Source organism: Vigna umbellata, chromosome 5 (genome assembly GCF_029865625.1).
Source record: "Vigna umbellata cultivar VRB3 chromosome 5, Vumbellata_1.0, whole genome shotgun sequence".
In the NCBI taxonomy this organism is placed as follows: Eukaryota; Viridiplantae; Streptophyta; class Magnoliopsida; order Fabales; family Fabaceae; genus Vigna; species Vigna umbellata.
The window spans coordinates 64,547,781-64,563,466 of record NC_142169.1 but is presented as its reverse complement, the minus strand read 5'-3'; the positions used below and the strand labels follow the sequence as shown (position 1 = coordinate 64,563,466).

The 15,686-nt window shown below is 30.2% G+C and overlaps 2 protein-coding genes across 2 annotated transcripts; one reads left to right on the top strand and one right to left on the bottom strand.

Annotated features, from left to right (window-relative positions):
* The first annotated feature begins 3,068 nt into the window (after nucleotides 1-3,068).
* LOC124832975 (umecyanin-like) lies at nucleotides 3,069-5,019 on the top strand. The gene is made up of 2 exons (XM_047307329.2): nucleotides 3,069-3,459; nucleotides 4,464-5,019. Exons 1-2 carry the CDS (start codon nucleotides 3,285-3,287, stop codon nucleotides 4,820-4,822), a joined length of 534 nt encoding a protein of 177 aa, XP_047163285.1. The 5' UTR covers nucleotides 3,069-3,284; the 3' UTR covers nucleotides 4,823-5,019.
* Nucleotides 5,020-5,286: 267 nt separating this feature from the next.
* On the bottom strand, nucleotides 5,287-11,792 carry LOC124832974 (transcription initiation factor IIF subunit alpha-like). Its single transcript, XM_047307328.2, has 9 exons — nucleotides 11,420-11,792; nucleotides 11,149-11,307; nucleotides 10,464-10,609; nucleotides 10,020-10,387; nucleotides 8,688-8,803; nucleotides 8,007-8,144; nucleotides 7,091-7,303; nucleotides 6,468-6,683; nucleotides 5,287-5,736 (listed from the first exon to the last, which is right to left on the bottom strand). The coding sequence occupies exons 1-9, from the start codon at nucleotides 11,588-11,590 to the stop codon at nucleotides 5,644-5,646; spliced, it is 1,620 nt and encodes a 539-aa protein (XP_047163284.1). The 5' UTR covers nucleotides 11,591-11,792; the 3' UTR covers nucleotides 5,287-5,643.
* Nucleotides 11,793-15,686: the final 3,894 nt, after the last annotated feature.

The following is a 15,686-nucleotide window of genomic DNA, read 5'->3' as shown; positions in this document are numbered from 1 at the left end:
AAAAAAATATTAATGATTATATACAATACTAAAACGAGGACTAAAGTTAGTTCTTATGAGCCTAATTATATTATAAATGTAGGAAAAATAATTTTACATTAACGGAAGCACATCACAGATCACCAGTAGTTAACAAAACAAAAAAGTTATTTATAATTTTGATTACTAGTAAACAAAATACAAATTGTATATATTATTAAAATATAATTATTAGAGTTTAAAAATAATTCTAAAAATATTAACTAATAAAAATATTAATATATAACATTTATATAAAAATTAATTTTAATCTTAACTTAAAAATGGATAAAATTTTTTAAAAAGAAAAATTGAGATTGAATTAAACAAAAATAATAAATATAAGAATTAAATTAAAAAATTAAAAAAATTAAAACTTAAAAAAAATCGTAAACTAGTATATTACATACATCATTAAGGTGCTATTAACTATTTAAAAATAATGATAAAAAAGACTTAATTAAACAAAATTAATAAAAATTACGACTTAATTAAATAAAAAATAAATTCACATTAAAAGAATTTGGACGACAGGATCAAACCTTTATTATAAGAATACATTATTGTTTTCTCTTCCTTTATTTTTTTCAGTTCTCATTCCCTTTTTTATTAATCTGACAAAACTTTAGAATGAAAACAATAAGCCTTCTTTCGTTTCTTTATAGATATTTCTACATTATTTCGTTTTATCTTTTTCTTTTGTATACTTTCTCTCCTTATTATCTTGCATGCAAGGAATGTTGAGGTTTCAGGAGAAAAGATCTCGGGATAAATTTAATCTTAGATAAAGGAAGTTACTTGGATTGTGTAGTTCCATTTTTATAAATACAATAATGTAATTTGAAACACAATTTTTTTATATTTTTTATTTTTGTGTTTATTTTATTTAAAAGTAATCAATGTAGTATTTTGTATAAAATTAATATTGATATTGTTTGAAACATGACTAAGTGTTAGGGTTTTTGGAGTACCATGGAAGTGCGATGAGTAAAAAGAAATTAAAGAAACCTAAATTAAAAGTGATTATTTTTCGAACGAGTTAAATTCGTTAATTTCTTTTAACTAAAAAAGAAGCTGAATTAAAAAATAAATGAAACTCGTATTAAATAAATCCTTTCAATATATAAACAAAAATTGAAGATTAAATAAGTCCATTCAATATATCAACTCTTAATATTTGTTGAACTGTAAACTTTGAAGATTAAATTTGAATTTTATGATAACTAGTTTGAACGAAAAAACCCACCAATACAATAATTAATTTGAATTTAACACCACGCTGGCCAACGTGGTGACCTTCATGGCCACACACGTGCACATCAATTACCGGTTTGTTTTCTAAATAATGCATTTTATAAAGATTAATTTTTTTCTGACTGATCATTCATCTCATTTTTATTTTTGTAATCTTAATCTTTAATTATTTTACTGTCTGATATTATCTTTTAGATTATAGTCTAGTAAGGAATATTTGTATTTGATTGGATTCTAAAACAACCATTTATTTATCATAGATGATTTGTTATCTGATATTATTTTACTATCTGATATAGCAAAAGATATACTTATATATCATAGATGATTTGTTATCTTATTTTTTTTATTGTTCAACCAATTATTATGTTTGAAGTTCACTGAGAATGAAAAAAATAATATTTGATCATTATTGTGAATATGATGTCAAAATAGTATCGATGTATTGTGTTATAAAACATTTAAATATTTTTTACATAATCCGCTCATTAAATCCTAAAATCGTCCAACAATTTTGAGGCAATATTTTAATTAATCAAGCTTTCACTAAATTTGAATAATGATTTCGTGTTCAAAATTCGTCATAAGCTCCAATATTCTCATCGTAATATTTTCTTAAATCAAACAACTGTACCGAAGCTCTTTATAAATAATTATCTTAAAAAAAAAGGTATTCATCAAATTATAAAGTCATTTGGGATACATGTTATCTTTAGGATAATTATTTCTCAAGATTGAAAAAATGTTTTTATCCTAAATTACAAATTCTCGGAACCCCTCAGTTTTTAGTACGGTAATGCACCCAATAGGCCATTAGTTATATTCCCCCTTCCTTGTTACCTTGTTGCTTGCATAATACTTCATTTTATCACCTTTTATTGTACACATAAAGGTTAAATTTCAATACCGTGGGGTCTGGGAAATACATTTTAAATTAATTTGATTTTGCATTAGTTACACATTTTAGTTTTTAACATTTCAATTTCAAAATTTTTTAAACTAATTTGCATGGAATTGTAGTGTTCAGAAAGAAAGATTTCAATAAATTTATACTAGCAGTAGCATCAACTTATGTTTTTTTTTTCTGATCTAATGATTTAAGAATTAAATTTTGGAAAGATTACTTTCGATATAAAATAAAGTACAGTGTATTTTCGGTAATGCAGTGTCGATATTATATTTGTAAAAAAAAAATCCAAAGACATTTATCCTGTATATCTTTAAATAATAGAATTGTACGAAGTGAGATATTATGGGAATTGACAATTTAGAGTCTGATATAAACTTTAATAATATTTTCTTTTACCTTGATATCCTAAGATATTACTATTTGTTTATCGATTGAATTATCTAATTTATCAGATTAAATAAAGCAATTAAATTAGTAAATAAGAATAAACGTAGCTTTTTTCTGAAAATTATTCTTAGTTATTGCTATTTAGACTAAAAGCAGTTAATATACAAACATTATAAATTGAATTTCATAAAAAAACATTAGTTTCAATTAAGTATTATAAATAGAAATGAAAACAATGGTATTTTTGAAAAACATATTCACATAAATGTATTATTAATTACTAAAAAATTTCTTACAAGACAAAAAAAAGAATAAAAAAGGCAAAAATGAATGTGAGAAAGAGAGTACAATGGTCCATCAAAGGTGAAAATTTATGGAAGTGTTTCACTTTATTTATTATTTTATTACCAAAGAGGCCTTTCACTTTATTGTGGTGAAGAGATAAAAAGAAGGATAAATGAGTATATAAAGCGGTAGATTATTACATATACAAAACACACACACACACACTGAGCAATTGACAATTGGTTGCAGAGAGTGCGGGAGGAGAGTCACAACTACCAGTCCTTGCTCTGCGTCCTGTGAATTTGGAAGAGTAAGGAAGCTACCTGGAAACTCATTCCTTACCCTGCAAAACACATTTCTTTATAACCACAAACCACTTTCTATTTTCGCCACCGTCGATCCATCACTCTCTTCCGACTAATTTTGGAAAATGAAAATGGGTAAAGGGATCATTTTTACCGTTGCAATGGTGGTCATTTGCCTTGGTGGAAAAGGGGTGGCAGGACACGAGCATCATGTGGTCGGAGCAGACCGTGGCTGGGATCCAACCTCAGACCTTGTTTCCTGGTCTTCTGGCAGGATCTTCAGGGTTGGAGACCAAATTTGTAAGTCTCGGATTCTCTCTCTTTTTCTTTACCAAATAGGTAAATCCATTATTTTGTCATGTTTTTTTTCTTCTTTATATTGTATGTTCCCTACCCATTTAGTTTCAGTGCTTTCTTGGTTGTCATGAACATGAAGAATGATGAAACGTGCCCTGTTTTTATTTTGTTTTTTACTTTTCATTACACGATCTGGATCTTGGAGTTGATTGTGATGACATTTATGTTATAGAAAAATAAGGAAAAATAAAAGAAGAGAATTGCACGTCAGCTTTCAAAGATTGCGTTTCCGTCTGTTCTGTGCGTTCGTTTAACAGGAGGAGCTGAGTGACGGCAGTTCATTCATTGCGTATCTTTTAGGTTTATTTTTAATACTGGTAGGGTCAGTAAGTGGGAGTATAGACTTAGCTCAGTGGTGTGTTTCAGCATTTTTTTTTTTGTGAAGTAAAACCTAATGGTTCTTGAAGAGATAATAAATTAAAGATAGAGATTAAGTTAAAATTGCATATATTATTATTCATGTGATTAGTTTAGTAGCATGTAAACCTTTAAGTTGAGTCTTGGGAATAGTTGGTATAGAATTTGTGGATCAATTTGTTGCTTTTATTATATATACTACATATAAAGTAGGTAGCATTTTTTCTTTTTTTAATTTAACGCGATACCTTGTTCTATTAAAAATTTATATATTAGTGATTAGTAGCATGCAAGGATGAAACGATTAATCGCACGGTGACTTCAAAGGTTAAGTGTATTATGAAAAGAAATAATAATTTTCTTTTCATCTTATCATGTAATTTTCTCTTATCTTTTATTTGTCTATTTTAGAGGAAGAAAAATGCTAACAAGAAGTTTGTATGTATTGTATTGTAGCATGCCTTGTAAAAAGAAATGTTGTTAGGTATGAGGAGACATTGAATTTGTTGTCATTATGCCGTGTTTGTCTATTTTAATATGAGTATGAAAAGGAATAACGATGTGGGGATGTGGACGTGTAAAACGAGCAGGGCTGGCATACTCAGTGGCACAGGGACTGGTGGCTGAGCTGAAAAGCAAAGAGGAATATGAGGCGTGTGATGTGAGAAATCCCATCAAAATGTACAGAGAGGGTCTGCATGCTATCCCACTTGAGAGTGAAGGAATGAGGTACTTTGTGAGCACCCAACCTCAGAACTGCAAAAATGGTCTGAAGCTCCACATTGAGGTTCTGCCACAGGGCCAAGGCATCACAGATAATAAGTATTCCACCCTATCTGATTTTCAGGCTGCTGCGCCCACTACTCCTTCTGCTTCAACCCGTTATGGTCAGAGCACTATGTTGTTGCTCACTGTTTTATTTTTCCTCATCATATACCTTGCTTATTGACTGACATCTGTCACTAGCCTATATGTAAGAACCACTGGTTTTATGTATTATTTAGATACTGTTTTGGGACTTGGGACCCTCGGATGTTATATTTCTTTTAATGCCAGTATATGTCTAGCAATCTAGTTTAAGAAAGATATTTGTTTTCTAGTCTTGTTTCATGAATTTATGTTATATGGAATCTTCTTCAAATGCGATTTTTTAGTGTCCATATTGATGAAATTGTTCTGTGTATTTTGCAATTCACGAAATGTAAAGTAATCATCAAATTTACTCAAAGATTACTATTTCTAAACAGTTCTTAAAATAATGAATTATATGAATGATATTTTCATCATTTTAGTCCCTGCAACGCAGCGATGCACTTGACTAATTTGAGATTAATTTAAAAGTATTTTCAGTACATTCGACTGTACTCAATAATTACTAATGCTTGTGAAAGTATTTAAAAAGCTACAAAAAAGGATAAAATTGACAGTTTATATAAAATAATTTGCACGTACACGAAAAATACAGATAAACGTACATAAGATTTATAAGTTGTACCATTTGCTTCTTTCTATAATGTTAATAAGAGGTAGATCCTGTTTATTCAATGCGCCAGGGTAATCTCCATATACCCTGTACTCGCATTTGTAACCCGATGAGGCGACTTTCACGATTTCAAAAACAAAAAAAAAGTCTCTTATACTCGATGGGCATTAACTTAGCAATATAATCTCGACGACGGTGCCCAAAATGTGAAGAATATACATGGAATATCATCGTATTCTCATTTTTTATGCAGCATCTTTTCCGAACCAATCATTGGGGTCTACACGTCACTTATCTCTCAGGATAACATAACTGGATCCATTTGCAGTCTTCTGTATTTTAGAGATTCTCTTCAGGATCTCAGCAAATGCTTGCTTATCCTGCATGTACCAAAGAAGCACAAGATTCAGTTTCAACCAAAGATTTAAAAATTGAACCAATGATGCTGCATGTCAAACTTAGACTAGTTTAGCCATCGATCCAAATGGATCACACGAAAATTGCAACTAAATAAAGTATACGAAAAGGTACAAATTAGTATCAGATAAGCATTCTTATCCTCACGCATTACATACTTCAGACCTCCGATCACCGCCTAGAACAAAGTTATGAATAAATCATTTTTATCATTATTTTTTTTTTTTAATTTTGAGACATTTTTTAAAGATGCTTAAAGCAATTAATACTAAAAAGAAAAATTTTAGGCCTTTTTTTTGGAGGCCCAAAACAATTAATATTAAAAAAAATTGAGACATTTTTTTCTTGAAAATCTAAAGCAATTAATACTAAAAAAAAATTGATGCCTTTTTTTCTTGGAGACATAAAAAGTGTTTTACCTGCTTGGATCCTAAATCACAATTCATTATGAAGATTATTAAAATGGCAGCTCCACAAAAATTAGATGCATTACATATTATCCAAAGTCCCGGAGCCAATTTGTAAGCATTTATTAAGAATTAGCCAGCGGCTTGGGCGAGCATGGAGAAGTGAAAAACACACTTTAATTATAAAACATGAAACGTACTGTGCACATGGCATACACAATTTGATTAAAGAACAATAAAGCAAACATGTCAAGTTCAATCGAGGATAGAGCAAATTTATCACTTACCTCTGAAGATCTCAATCTTGCCTTAAATTTAGCTACAAGATCCTGAGTGGTCACTGGAGTCTTTTGCCTTAAAACAGCCCTAATTTCTTCCTCACTCACAGGTCCAGTAGCTGTTCCGGAAGACCCAGGCTTTGATGATGACGGAGGTGTACCTTTGGGAGGTGCATTGCTTTTAGATGCAGACCCATTTACATCTTTGGTAGACGATTTTGGTTCCTAATTTAATAAAACAACAAATAATTTCAATGGTAGTTAAAGGGAAACTGTTGGATTAGCATTTAAAAATAAGTTATTTTGTAACAGAACAAAATTTACTTGATAAAAGATTCTTCTAAAATCTCATCCTATATACAAATCTACAAAAGCCATATGGTGTTTGAATCCGTCATTGAAAAATTGCTTCTAGGATAAATTAAGAGCACTTTTGTCCAAATCTTCGAAAGAAAAGTTTCCCAACAAAGCAGTATCAGCTTTTGCAAAAAAATTGGCCCTCTAAAGTAAGTCAAACACCACAGTAATTGATCGATGTTGAACTTGTAGAAGTTATCCAAGCACCTAACACTTCTATGAAAAGGTAAAGCAATAAGTGTAATCCAGTAATCTCACGAAAATCAGTGACTTACATTTTCCTGTTTCACCTTCTTTGGTGTTGCAGTATTTGCTGGTTTTACTTCTTCATTTGATTTTCTCTTTCCCTTTGAAGACTTAGAAGATGGTGTTCCACGAGCAGGTCCTGTTGCTGCTGGCTTTGAAGGGCTAATGTCAACAGGTTCTTCCTTAGGGGCATCCTTCTGCTTCGTAGCAATCACAGGAGGATTGCCAACCTCGTCATCCATCTAGGCGAAGAAATGTGACTCGTTAATCCATGAAAATGAAAGTTATCCAGGATTCCAGTGAAGTACATTGAACGAGAGAGAAATAGAAGTAAAAGATGCTGAAAACTGTGTATGGACTACACAACATTTTATGTAGGTTGATTGCAATAAATACAAATAATTCTACGAGATTTTAATCCTACATACATGATATGATATGCCTATAGATAGTATTCAAATATATATGATTCCGAAAAGATATCCCCGTAACGATAAATATTGTAATTAAACAAGAAAACAAGTCAAAATATAAAAGAAGAATACATGTTTTAAGAGTTCATTTAATATGCTCTAAAATATTCAATGATAATATTATCAAATATTTCTAACATTATAAAATGGGTTTAAGTCTAACTTAAATTCATAAAAATCAACTTGTAAAATAAGGTTTGCAGCCAATTATATACCATACTTTGACTATATTTCTAGTTAATGTGAGATTTCCTACAAAATATGAAGCAAATTACTCACTTGCCCTTGTAGAGAAGTAAAGGGTGTAAATGCTATATTTAGGCCACCACAAAAGAAATTGCAGTTTGTATCAAGTTATGTTAATCCTTTGCATCTTATTAGTGTGACAAACGGAACAATTGGCAATTAAAGAACTTCTATAAAAAGTTAAAGAAAATGGCAAACTGAAAAGATAAAAGAACAAAAGTCATACATCGTCATCGTCATCATCTTCATCCTCTGCATCAGATTCATTCAGACCACTAGCTTTCCCAAGCAGCTTCTTCAGCTCTTTCCCAGATTTACTCAGACCTCCCCCTTCTTCATTATCTTCATCCTCCTCCTCCTCATCCTGCAATTGCAATTGTAGCTATGATTTAGGAATGCCACAGTAACATAGAAACCAAATATGAAATTGTCTTTATCAACTCCAATTTATTCCATGTGTAGAACATAATATAATACATCAAGCATCCCTGTAACCAAAATGACAATACCAGAAAATGTCTGAAAGCATAGCATACTTCCATGTGAAAAGGAAACCAAGGCACTCATGCAAATGAGCAATGAGCAAGGTAAATCCATTAATAAATGCATTTTAATAAAGTATTAAGGTCTTCATCCTGGAATCACAAAACAGGTGATTCTGTGAGGGTTACTTCAGAAATTTTTTTCTTAAAAACTTATCTTTACGTAACCACTAATTCCACTACCTGGTTTTGAGCTATTCTTCCTCTCATAACAAAGATTAATTAAATATATTGAAAATATAGCATCTAAAGTGACATGAGAAAAGGGGCAGTTAACAATATCTGTTTTCTCACAATAATTTTGACCTCCATAAATACATCCATACCAAATACATCAACTATCAAATATTTGAGTTCAAACTAACCTGTTTTATTTCAGGAGGAGCAGGAACTTCAGGAGCTAACTCCTCCCTTTCCTCAGGGTCATTTCCAACAGCTTCATCGTCATCAGTGAAAATTTCTTCATGCTCCCAGTCATCACCTGTAAAAAATGTACGAGTCAAAAGCAAGAACTAGCATCTATATTCGTTGAAGTGTCCTGTGAGTTTTCAACAAAAAACAAGCTGGTTAGTCTATGCATGCATAACAAGGAAACCATCTACCGATGCTTTCAAGTTTCAGTTCATGCCAGTTTAAGATTAAATAATCAGATTGTAATCACTTGAAATGATTGAGACAACATTCAAGTAAATAGATCAATCGACTCAATAGTCAAACTAATTAATCATGCAGTAACATCAGTGCAGTGTTACTGACCTTAGAAAACAACTCATGGGTTACCCAAAGCAGTTCAGCCCGTCAATTCAATATTTGGTTTTTAAGATCAAAAATTGGGAAAAATTCGTGCACAAACATATAATTCATGAGTTCACATTTACAGTTTAGTGTGCATGCTTGACTGATCATCTTAGAAGTTTTATATGGGAAAAGTTGCAGAGCTTCTGCAACATGGAAATTGACGTTTTCTCAACAGGAGACAGACAAGTCTTGCGTGTCTACTAGTCTATTACTGGTTTTGCGCTCTGTCAAGTCCATCAACATTCAAACAAGATGTTCTCATGAACTAATATTCATAATCTTTTTTTCTGACAGCATTTTCTAATAGACTGCTAGAAAAGTCATAACGCTATAACATAAATAAACTCCACTAAACACACTGAATGCACCTGCCCTATAACATATTTTGGGATTCAAAACTCTCAATAAATCATGCACATACAGCAAATTTAGGGTAACGAGTATTGAAAAGATATATGAATTCTATAATCCTAGTTATATCCAAGGCCAAAATAAATACTTAGAAAACTTATTTATATGAAGCCTATATTTGATTCATGGAAGCATTCGGTTTCGTTTTTTACTATCTAAGCAATATGCTCCATCGTGTAAGAAGATGAACGAAGTCACAACAATGAAGCAATCAAGGTAGATACTAGAAAAGATGGACATTATATAAGAACTCCAATAAAACTGAACCAGATTTAACAGAGACATAACAGTTTCCTCACATCTCCAACATTTAATGATGCACACCCCTCTCAGCTGTTGCCTATGCAATGTCTATTCTGATTAATTATGGCATGCAATTGCATACCAGATAGGTCATCACTTCATAAAACTAATCAGAAATAAAACGACAATATACGCCACCTTTTTCATCAAAAAACATAATGAACAAAGAATGCAGAGATACTGACCCTTCTCAACGTCGTCATCATCTAGATCATGGTCCCCTCCCCTTGGACCTTCTTCATCATCATCACCAGCTCTTTTATTAAGTCCAAGTCTGCTCTTCCTGTCGGATTCCTCGTCTTCATCCTCCTCTCCCTTATCAGAAACATGACCTTCATCATCCTCACCAGTTTTTTTACGGCTTCTCCCTCCACCTGTGTTGCTTTCCTTGTCCTCAAATTTTCCATGTTCACCAAATGCAGCTGGGCCATTATTTGCTGCTTTCATCATCCATCTCTGATATCCATCTGCAGTTTTCTTTCTATTCTTCATCTTCTCTTCTGCTTCCTCCAATGTCAATTGCTTATATTGAGCAACCTTGTTAAAGTTGTACCTAAAAGAACATACAACAAATTGCATAAGAGCATTCTTCTGGCCATCAAACAGAACCCTTAACACAACAAGCGTACCAAGAACCAGCAGGAATGGCAACAAATTCCTTCCTTTCTTTCATTAGCAGGTAATATGTAGCCGATTGTGAACCTTCTAGATGACCATGGTACTGGGACTGACCTGTTTCGTCCTCCAAGAGCCAAGGCTTATTCTTGTACTTCTCCTATGTAATGCAACAAGAAAGATTTCATTTAAAAAAAAAGAACGTGATCTATTACAATTCCCAAGTAATTATTCACTTCCTTCCTTTTTGACTATTATAGATATAGGTATAGATTCGTAGAACCCTTCTCCCCGACAACCATCTATTTAGCAATTCAAGCCTTGGAACCCAAATCCATATTTTCTCCTGTATCGAATATAAACAAAAATAATTGATTCACACTACTTAAATAAAATTTTCAAGTAGCCTATAATCGTAATGATTTCATTTAAAAATAACACTTTCACAGAATACCCTCTTTTGAAACTTGATATCAGGAATGAAAGATAGTAATGGAATAAAACCTCAATTGATTGAAGAAATTTTGGAGACAATCGCATACGGTCAACTGGTTGAGATTTGCTTGCATTCGAAACTGAAGAGCTTCTAATTTTTCAGCGACCATTTATTTTTGAGAAATGAGATGCTTTAAATCACTCCTTGAACTAAATACCATGAAAGGAAGAAAATAACTATGAAGTAATGGTAGATTTCAATACCCGCAAAGAATCAGTAATTTGGCGACCGTGCAGTCCTTCCTTCTGCAGAGCCCACTTGTTCTCAGCACTTTTCTTCTTCGAAAAATCTGGTAAACCGGTCATGAACCTTCCAATAAAGTAGTTCTTGTCATTGGTAGAACTTGCACGAACATTGTATTCCTATCACAAAGAACCAGGTGAAATATTTCACCACGTCATGATCAAATGCACCGAGTAAAGTAAGGTCAGAATACGCGAATTCTATAACAGCGAAAGGGAGAACAACACGCACTCGAATCAGGCGAGTAAGGGTGACACCACAATCGACGCATTTGGAGCGATTCTCGGCCATGGTTTTGCCGCAACTCAAGCACAGAGTCATGTGCTTGCAATTGCTTCCGTAGAGATCCGTCGTTGATCCGCATCCGCTACAACTCGATTTCAATTGCAGGTCCGTCGACATTCTCCGCGCCTCAATAACAAACTCCAGTGGAAACGTTCACCGATTCCAAGAAACGCACAAATCCTAGGGTTCTTCTCCTAGGGTTCTATACTTAGGATTTCTGTTCAAAATTTCTGTCTCAGCTTCAAATGGCAGAATTCCATCGTAATTCACTCGCGCAGTATAAATCGAACGTTCGATTTTGTTTATGTTTTACTTTTTCTTTTCTTTTCCCTTTTAACCCACGGATATATATATATATATATTCCTCAAAATTTTAATATAATTTAATCCTCAAAATTTAAAACGAATAAATATCCAAATATAAATATGTGACACAACCAATGAAATTCCAACATAATCATGACTATCATAATAGTAACTTCTAATCATTTTAACACATGCAATTAATTCAAACATGTAAAAAAACATAACAACGTTTATTCTTTGAGCAAAATTAATATACAAATTATCTTAATTGCTCTTTGGTTTATTTTTGTTTGGCGAATTCGAAATCATTAAGTGAATTATCACAATCCGTTATGTGATCATGAATTAGTTAGGTGAATTAAATCTACAGATCTTCAATTTGTTTCAGTTGAAAATTTTTGAATTCATTGAGTTGCTTTTCTTTTTTGAGTTTCACTTGGCAAATCGCATATGGGAGAAATGTTGACTCTCAAATTCATATATTCATCAAGTGAATAACAATCTACTGAACAAATTAATAATTTTACAATTTTTTTCATAATTAGTTACAAATACAACTTAATATACATCAACATAAGTTTAACAAGTATAAACTAACACATATAACACACGCAATTAATGCAATGACTAATATTATTATGATTGATATTTACAACCTAAATTCAATTAAATCCAATAATTTGGTATAAAATACAATTCAACCAAAGCAAAATCCATTTAAATAACAAATTCTAACTCTTGTAGTTATTTTTAAACTTCAACATTAACATGTTATTAAAAAAAATTGGGTATGAGTTTAATTCAAAAAGGGACTATTCAACACTTAAATGTCTTTTTCAAAACCTAATTTTCAAAGTTTCTAAAATAATATGGATATACTTAATTATATAATTATAACATGTTATAAGTTTTTATAATTATAACTCTAAAACCACTTAATCATCTTAAAGTTTGTAAGACTACCAAAAACTAAGGCTATGTTTGCATGAAGGGATTTACTTGTCAAGAAGAAAGGCAAACGTATATTCAAGGATCAAATATGTTCGTTTTAATAGATAAGCGAAGAATGAATTGAGCTGATATACGAAATCCATAATTTTTTCATCACTCGTGAAACTGCTCAGATTTGGAATGATTGTGTTTAAAAAGTCACATTTGCCCTTGACACACTTTTACATTCATTTGACACAATATATAAGGGTAGAATGGTCTAAAAAGTATAAAGTTTTGTATTTTTTCAAGAAAGAAGAGAGTAAAAAGTAAGTAATGATAATGTCAAATAAATGTTAAAAATTTAGATGTATCAAAAAATCATTTTCCTTTATCTTTTGGCAAAGTTTTTCTTGTTTTAGAGCTTGTAAGGATGTTCGTTGGAGATGAAGACCAAGAATGAGACTGATCTATGGTTCGTCGAGGTTGATGGCCATATTAAAGATGAAGATGAACAACAGAGTGCTTGAAAATGAAGAGGAGTGGTTAAAGATAAAAAAAACACAACTCGAAGGAATTGAGTTTTTCATATGTGTATTCGATTTCCACATGAACCATATTCGGTTTCAACACTACGAACAAATATAAAAGAACTTGTATTCGATTCTTCTGTGTTGTATTCGGTTCCTCATGAGTGAAACCATGTTATATCCAATTCCATTATTGTGTATTCGGTTCCTTAGAATATTCACTCACATTTGAGTTGCAAGTTTGGAATATTGACTCACATTTAGCTTTTACCTCCTTTAATTTTTTTTGTCACTTCATATGAAACATACAGACCCTTTCTCCCTTCTTTACTTATCAAAAACTGCTAATTTTAACTTCAATTTTTAAGATTTTTTACACTGAGCCATTACTGTCAAAGCAAGGGAAAAAATTATTGCTGTAATATGTCAACCAGACTTCTCTCCTTCTCTCTAATACCCTTTACCTACCTACATAGTCTTTTTAGTTTGCTAGCTTTTTGGCTAATTTACTTTTCCTGAAATACATATACAAGCAGAAAATGATAATTTCTCCAAAGTTTTGAGTCGCCAAAAGTATAGATGTATAGTTATATTATTCATCATTTTACGTAAATCTATTTTATTTTTTTATTTGATTACGTCATATATTTTATTAATTTATATCTTTTTATTATAAGTATTATAAATTTACAATTTCTTTTAATAATCTTGATTTGAACTCTTAAATGAGCATTGAGTTTCACGAATCAGAATATCACAAGTTTATGACCAGTGGGGGATTTCACGGTTAAACAAATTAAATAATATTTTGTATCATGAATAAGAGATTTTTTTTTCAAATATCAGCATTTTCTTTCTTGCTTGTCTCAGTTTCTACTATTTTTAAAAGAAATGTGGTTAATTCTTTTCATAGGTGATTAAGTAAAAGTGAACTTCATGACTCAGAATATTATATTCACTTTAATAATAAAAAAATCATACTACTTGCTAAGAAATTATATTAAAAATTATTATATTTTAAAAATAATTATTTCACTTAGTTACTATTTTGTTACATTTTAAAAATTATTTTTTTTATAAACATTTTTACAATTATATATAACATTAATAATTATCATTTTATATTACTTTTATAATTAAAGATATTTTTGGTAATCTTAAATTTCTAATAATTAAATAAATTTTTTATATAAACATTAATTTTTATAAACTTTACTTTTAAATTCATTGTGACTCATTTTCAAATTCTATTAAAATAACAATAATTATCTAATTTTTAAAATTTTTCAAATCTATCCACTCACCCTCTACAAATCAATATTTTAAAGTCAATACAATCTAAAACACAATTAAAAAGATTACTTAATATTTGCATGGTGAGAGAACCAAAATTCTAAAATTAAAAAAACAATGAAACAATTACATACATAGATTTCAAAATTGTTTTTACCTCCACTTCATGTTATCTTTTGCTTTATTTTATTTATTTATATATATATATATATATATATATATATATATATATATATATATATTTACAAAGATAAAAAAGAAAGAGAGTGAGAATTTTTTTTAAAGACAAGAGTACAAATGATTTATTTTAGAACTCAACCTAACTACCCTCATTTGATTGTGAGAGAGAAGAAAGTCGGTTAATTAAGAAAATACAAGGAATAGCTGTAAAAGAAAATAATTGCAAACTGTTGCATGTTTTACGAAAAAAAAAGAAATATTAAAGTTCGGAGACCTAAATCTTACACTCGAGGCTTATTCAATTAAGTGGATACAGTCTCACTCTCTCGTCCAAACAGACTAAAAAAATATTCCCTTCTAATAAATAAGAAAACGAATGAGATTAAATTTCAGAAAAACAAAATGCATGATCAAATGCGGGTAGTAATACAATAATTTAATATTGTTATTAAATTTGTAAATAAACAAAAATTGGAACCAAAAATATTATAACAGTTTTCACCTCCATAAATGCGTTTCATTTCAATTTCTATTATTTCATTTTCATTTCTCTGAAGTTAAAAGCTATTACTTTTAATATTTGTAAATTTTCTATTTTTTAATTTCATTTCGTTGAAGTTAAAATTTATTATTTTTAATATTTATAAAATTATGAATTTTTATTTTAGTTTCTACAAAATAAGCTTATTTATTTTCTATACATTCAAATCTAATAATCACTTAAAAAACATATATTTTTAATGTCTGAAATTTTTAAAATAGCATGATTTGTTAATATTATATTACATAATATTAGAAATCACCATAAAAAAAAGGTTATTTTTCGTTTATTATTATAAAAATATCACGTAATACTAAAATAAAATAAATAAAATTTAATTTTAAAAGAACTATAAGAAAAAAAAAACATATTAAAATACTATTGTTTTAGAGAAATTAGAAATATAATGTATGCAAGGTGCGGAAAATCGGAG

What these genes read in the sequence shown, in the direction of transcription:
- LOC124832975 (XM_047307329.2), top strand. Translation starts at nt 3,285, where the DNA reads ATGAAAATGGGTAAAGGGATCATTTTTACCGTTGCAATGGTGGTCATT. An exon ending in CAGGGTTGGAGACCAAATTT is followed by an intron (nt 3,460 to 4,463) that starts GTAAGTCTCGGA and finishes TAAAACGAGCAG; the next exon opens with GGCTGGCATACTCAGTGGCA.
- LOC124832974 (XM_047307328.2), bottom strand. Translation starts at nt 11,590, where the DNA reads ATGTCGACGGACCTGCAATTGAAATCGAGTTGTAGCGGATGCGGATCA. An exon ending in AGAAGGTGAAACAGGAAAAT is followed by an intron (nt 6,684 to 7,090) that starts GTAAGTCACTGA and finishes TTATTAAATTAG; the next exon opens with GAACCAAAATCGTCTACCAA. An exon ending in CAAGATTGAGATCTTCAGAG is followed by an intron (nt 5,737 to 6,467) that starts GTAAGTGATAAA and finishes TGGTACATGCAG; the next exon opens with GATAAGCAAGCATTTGCTGA.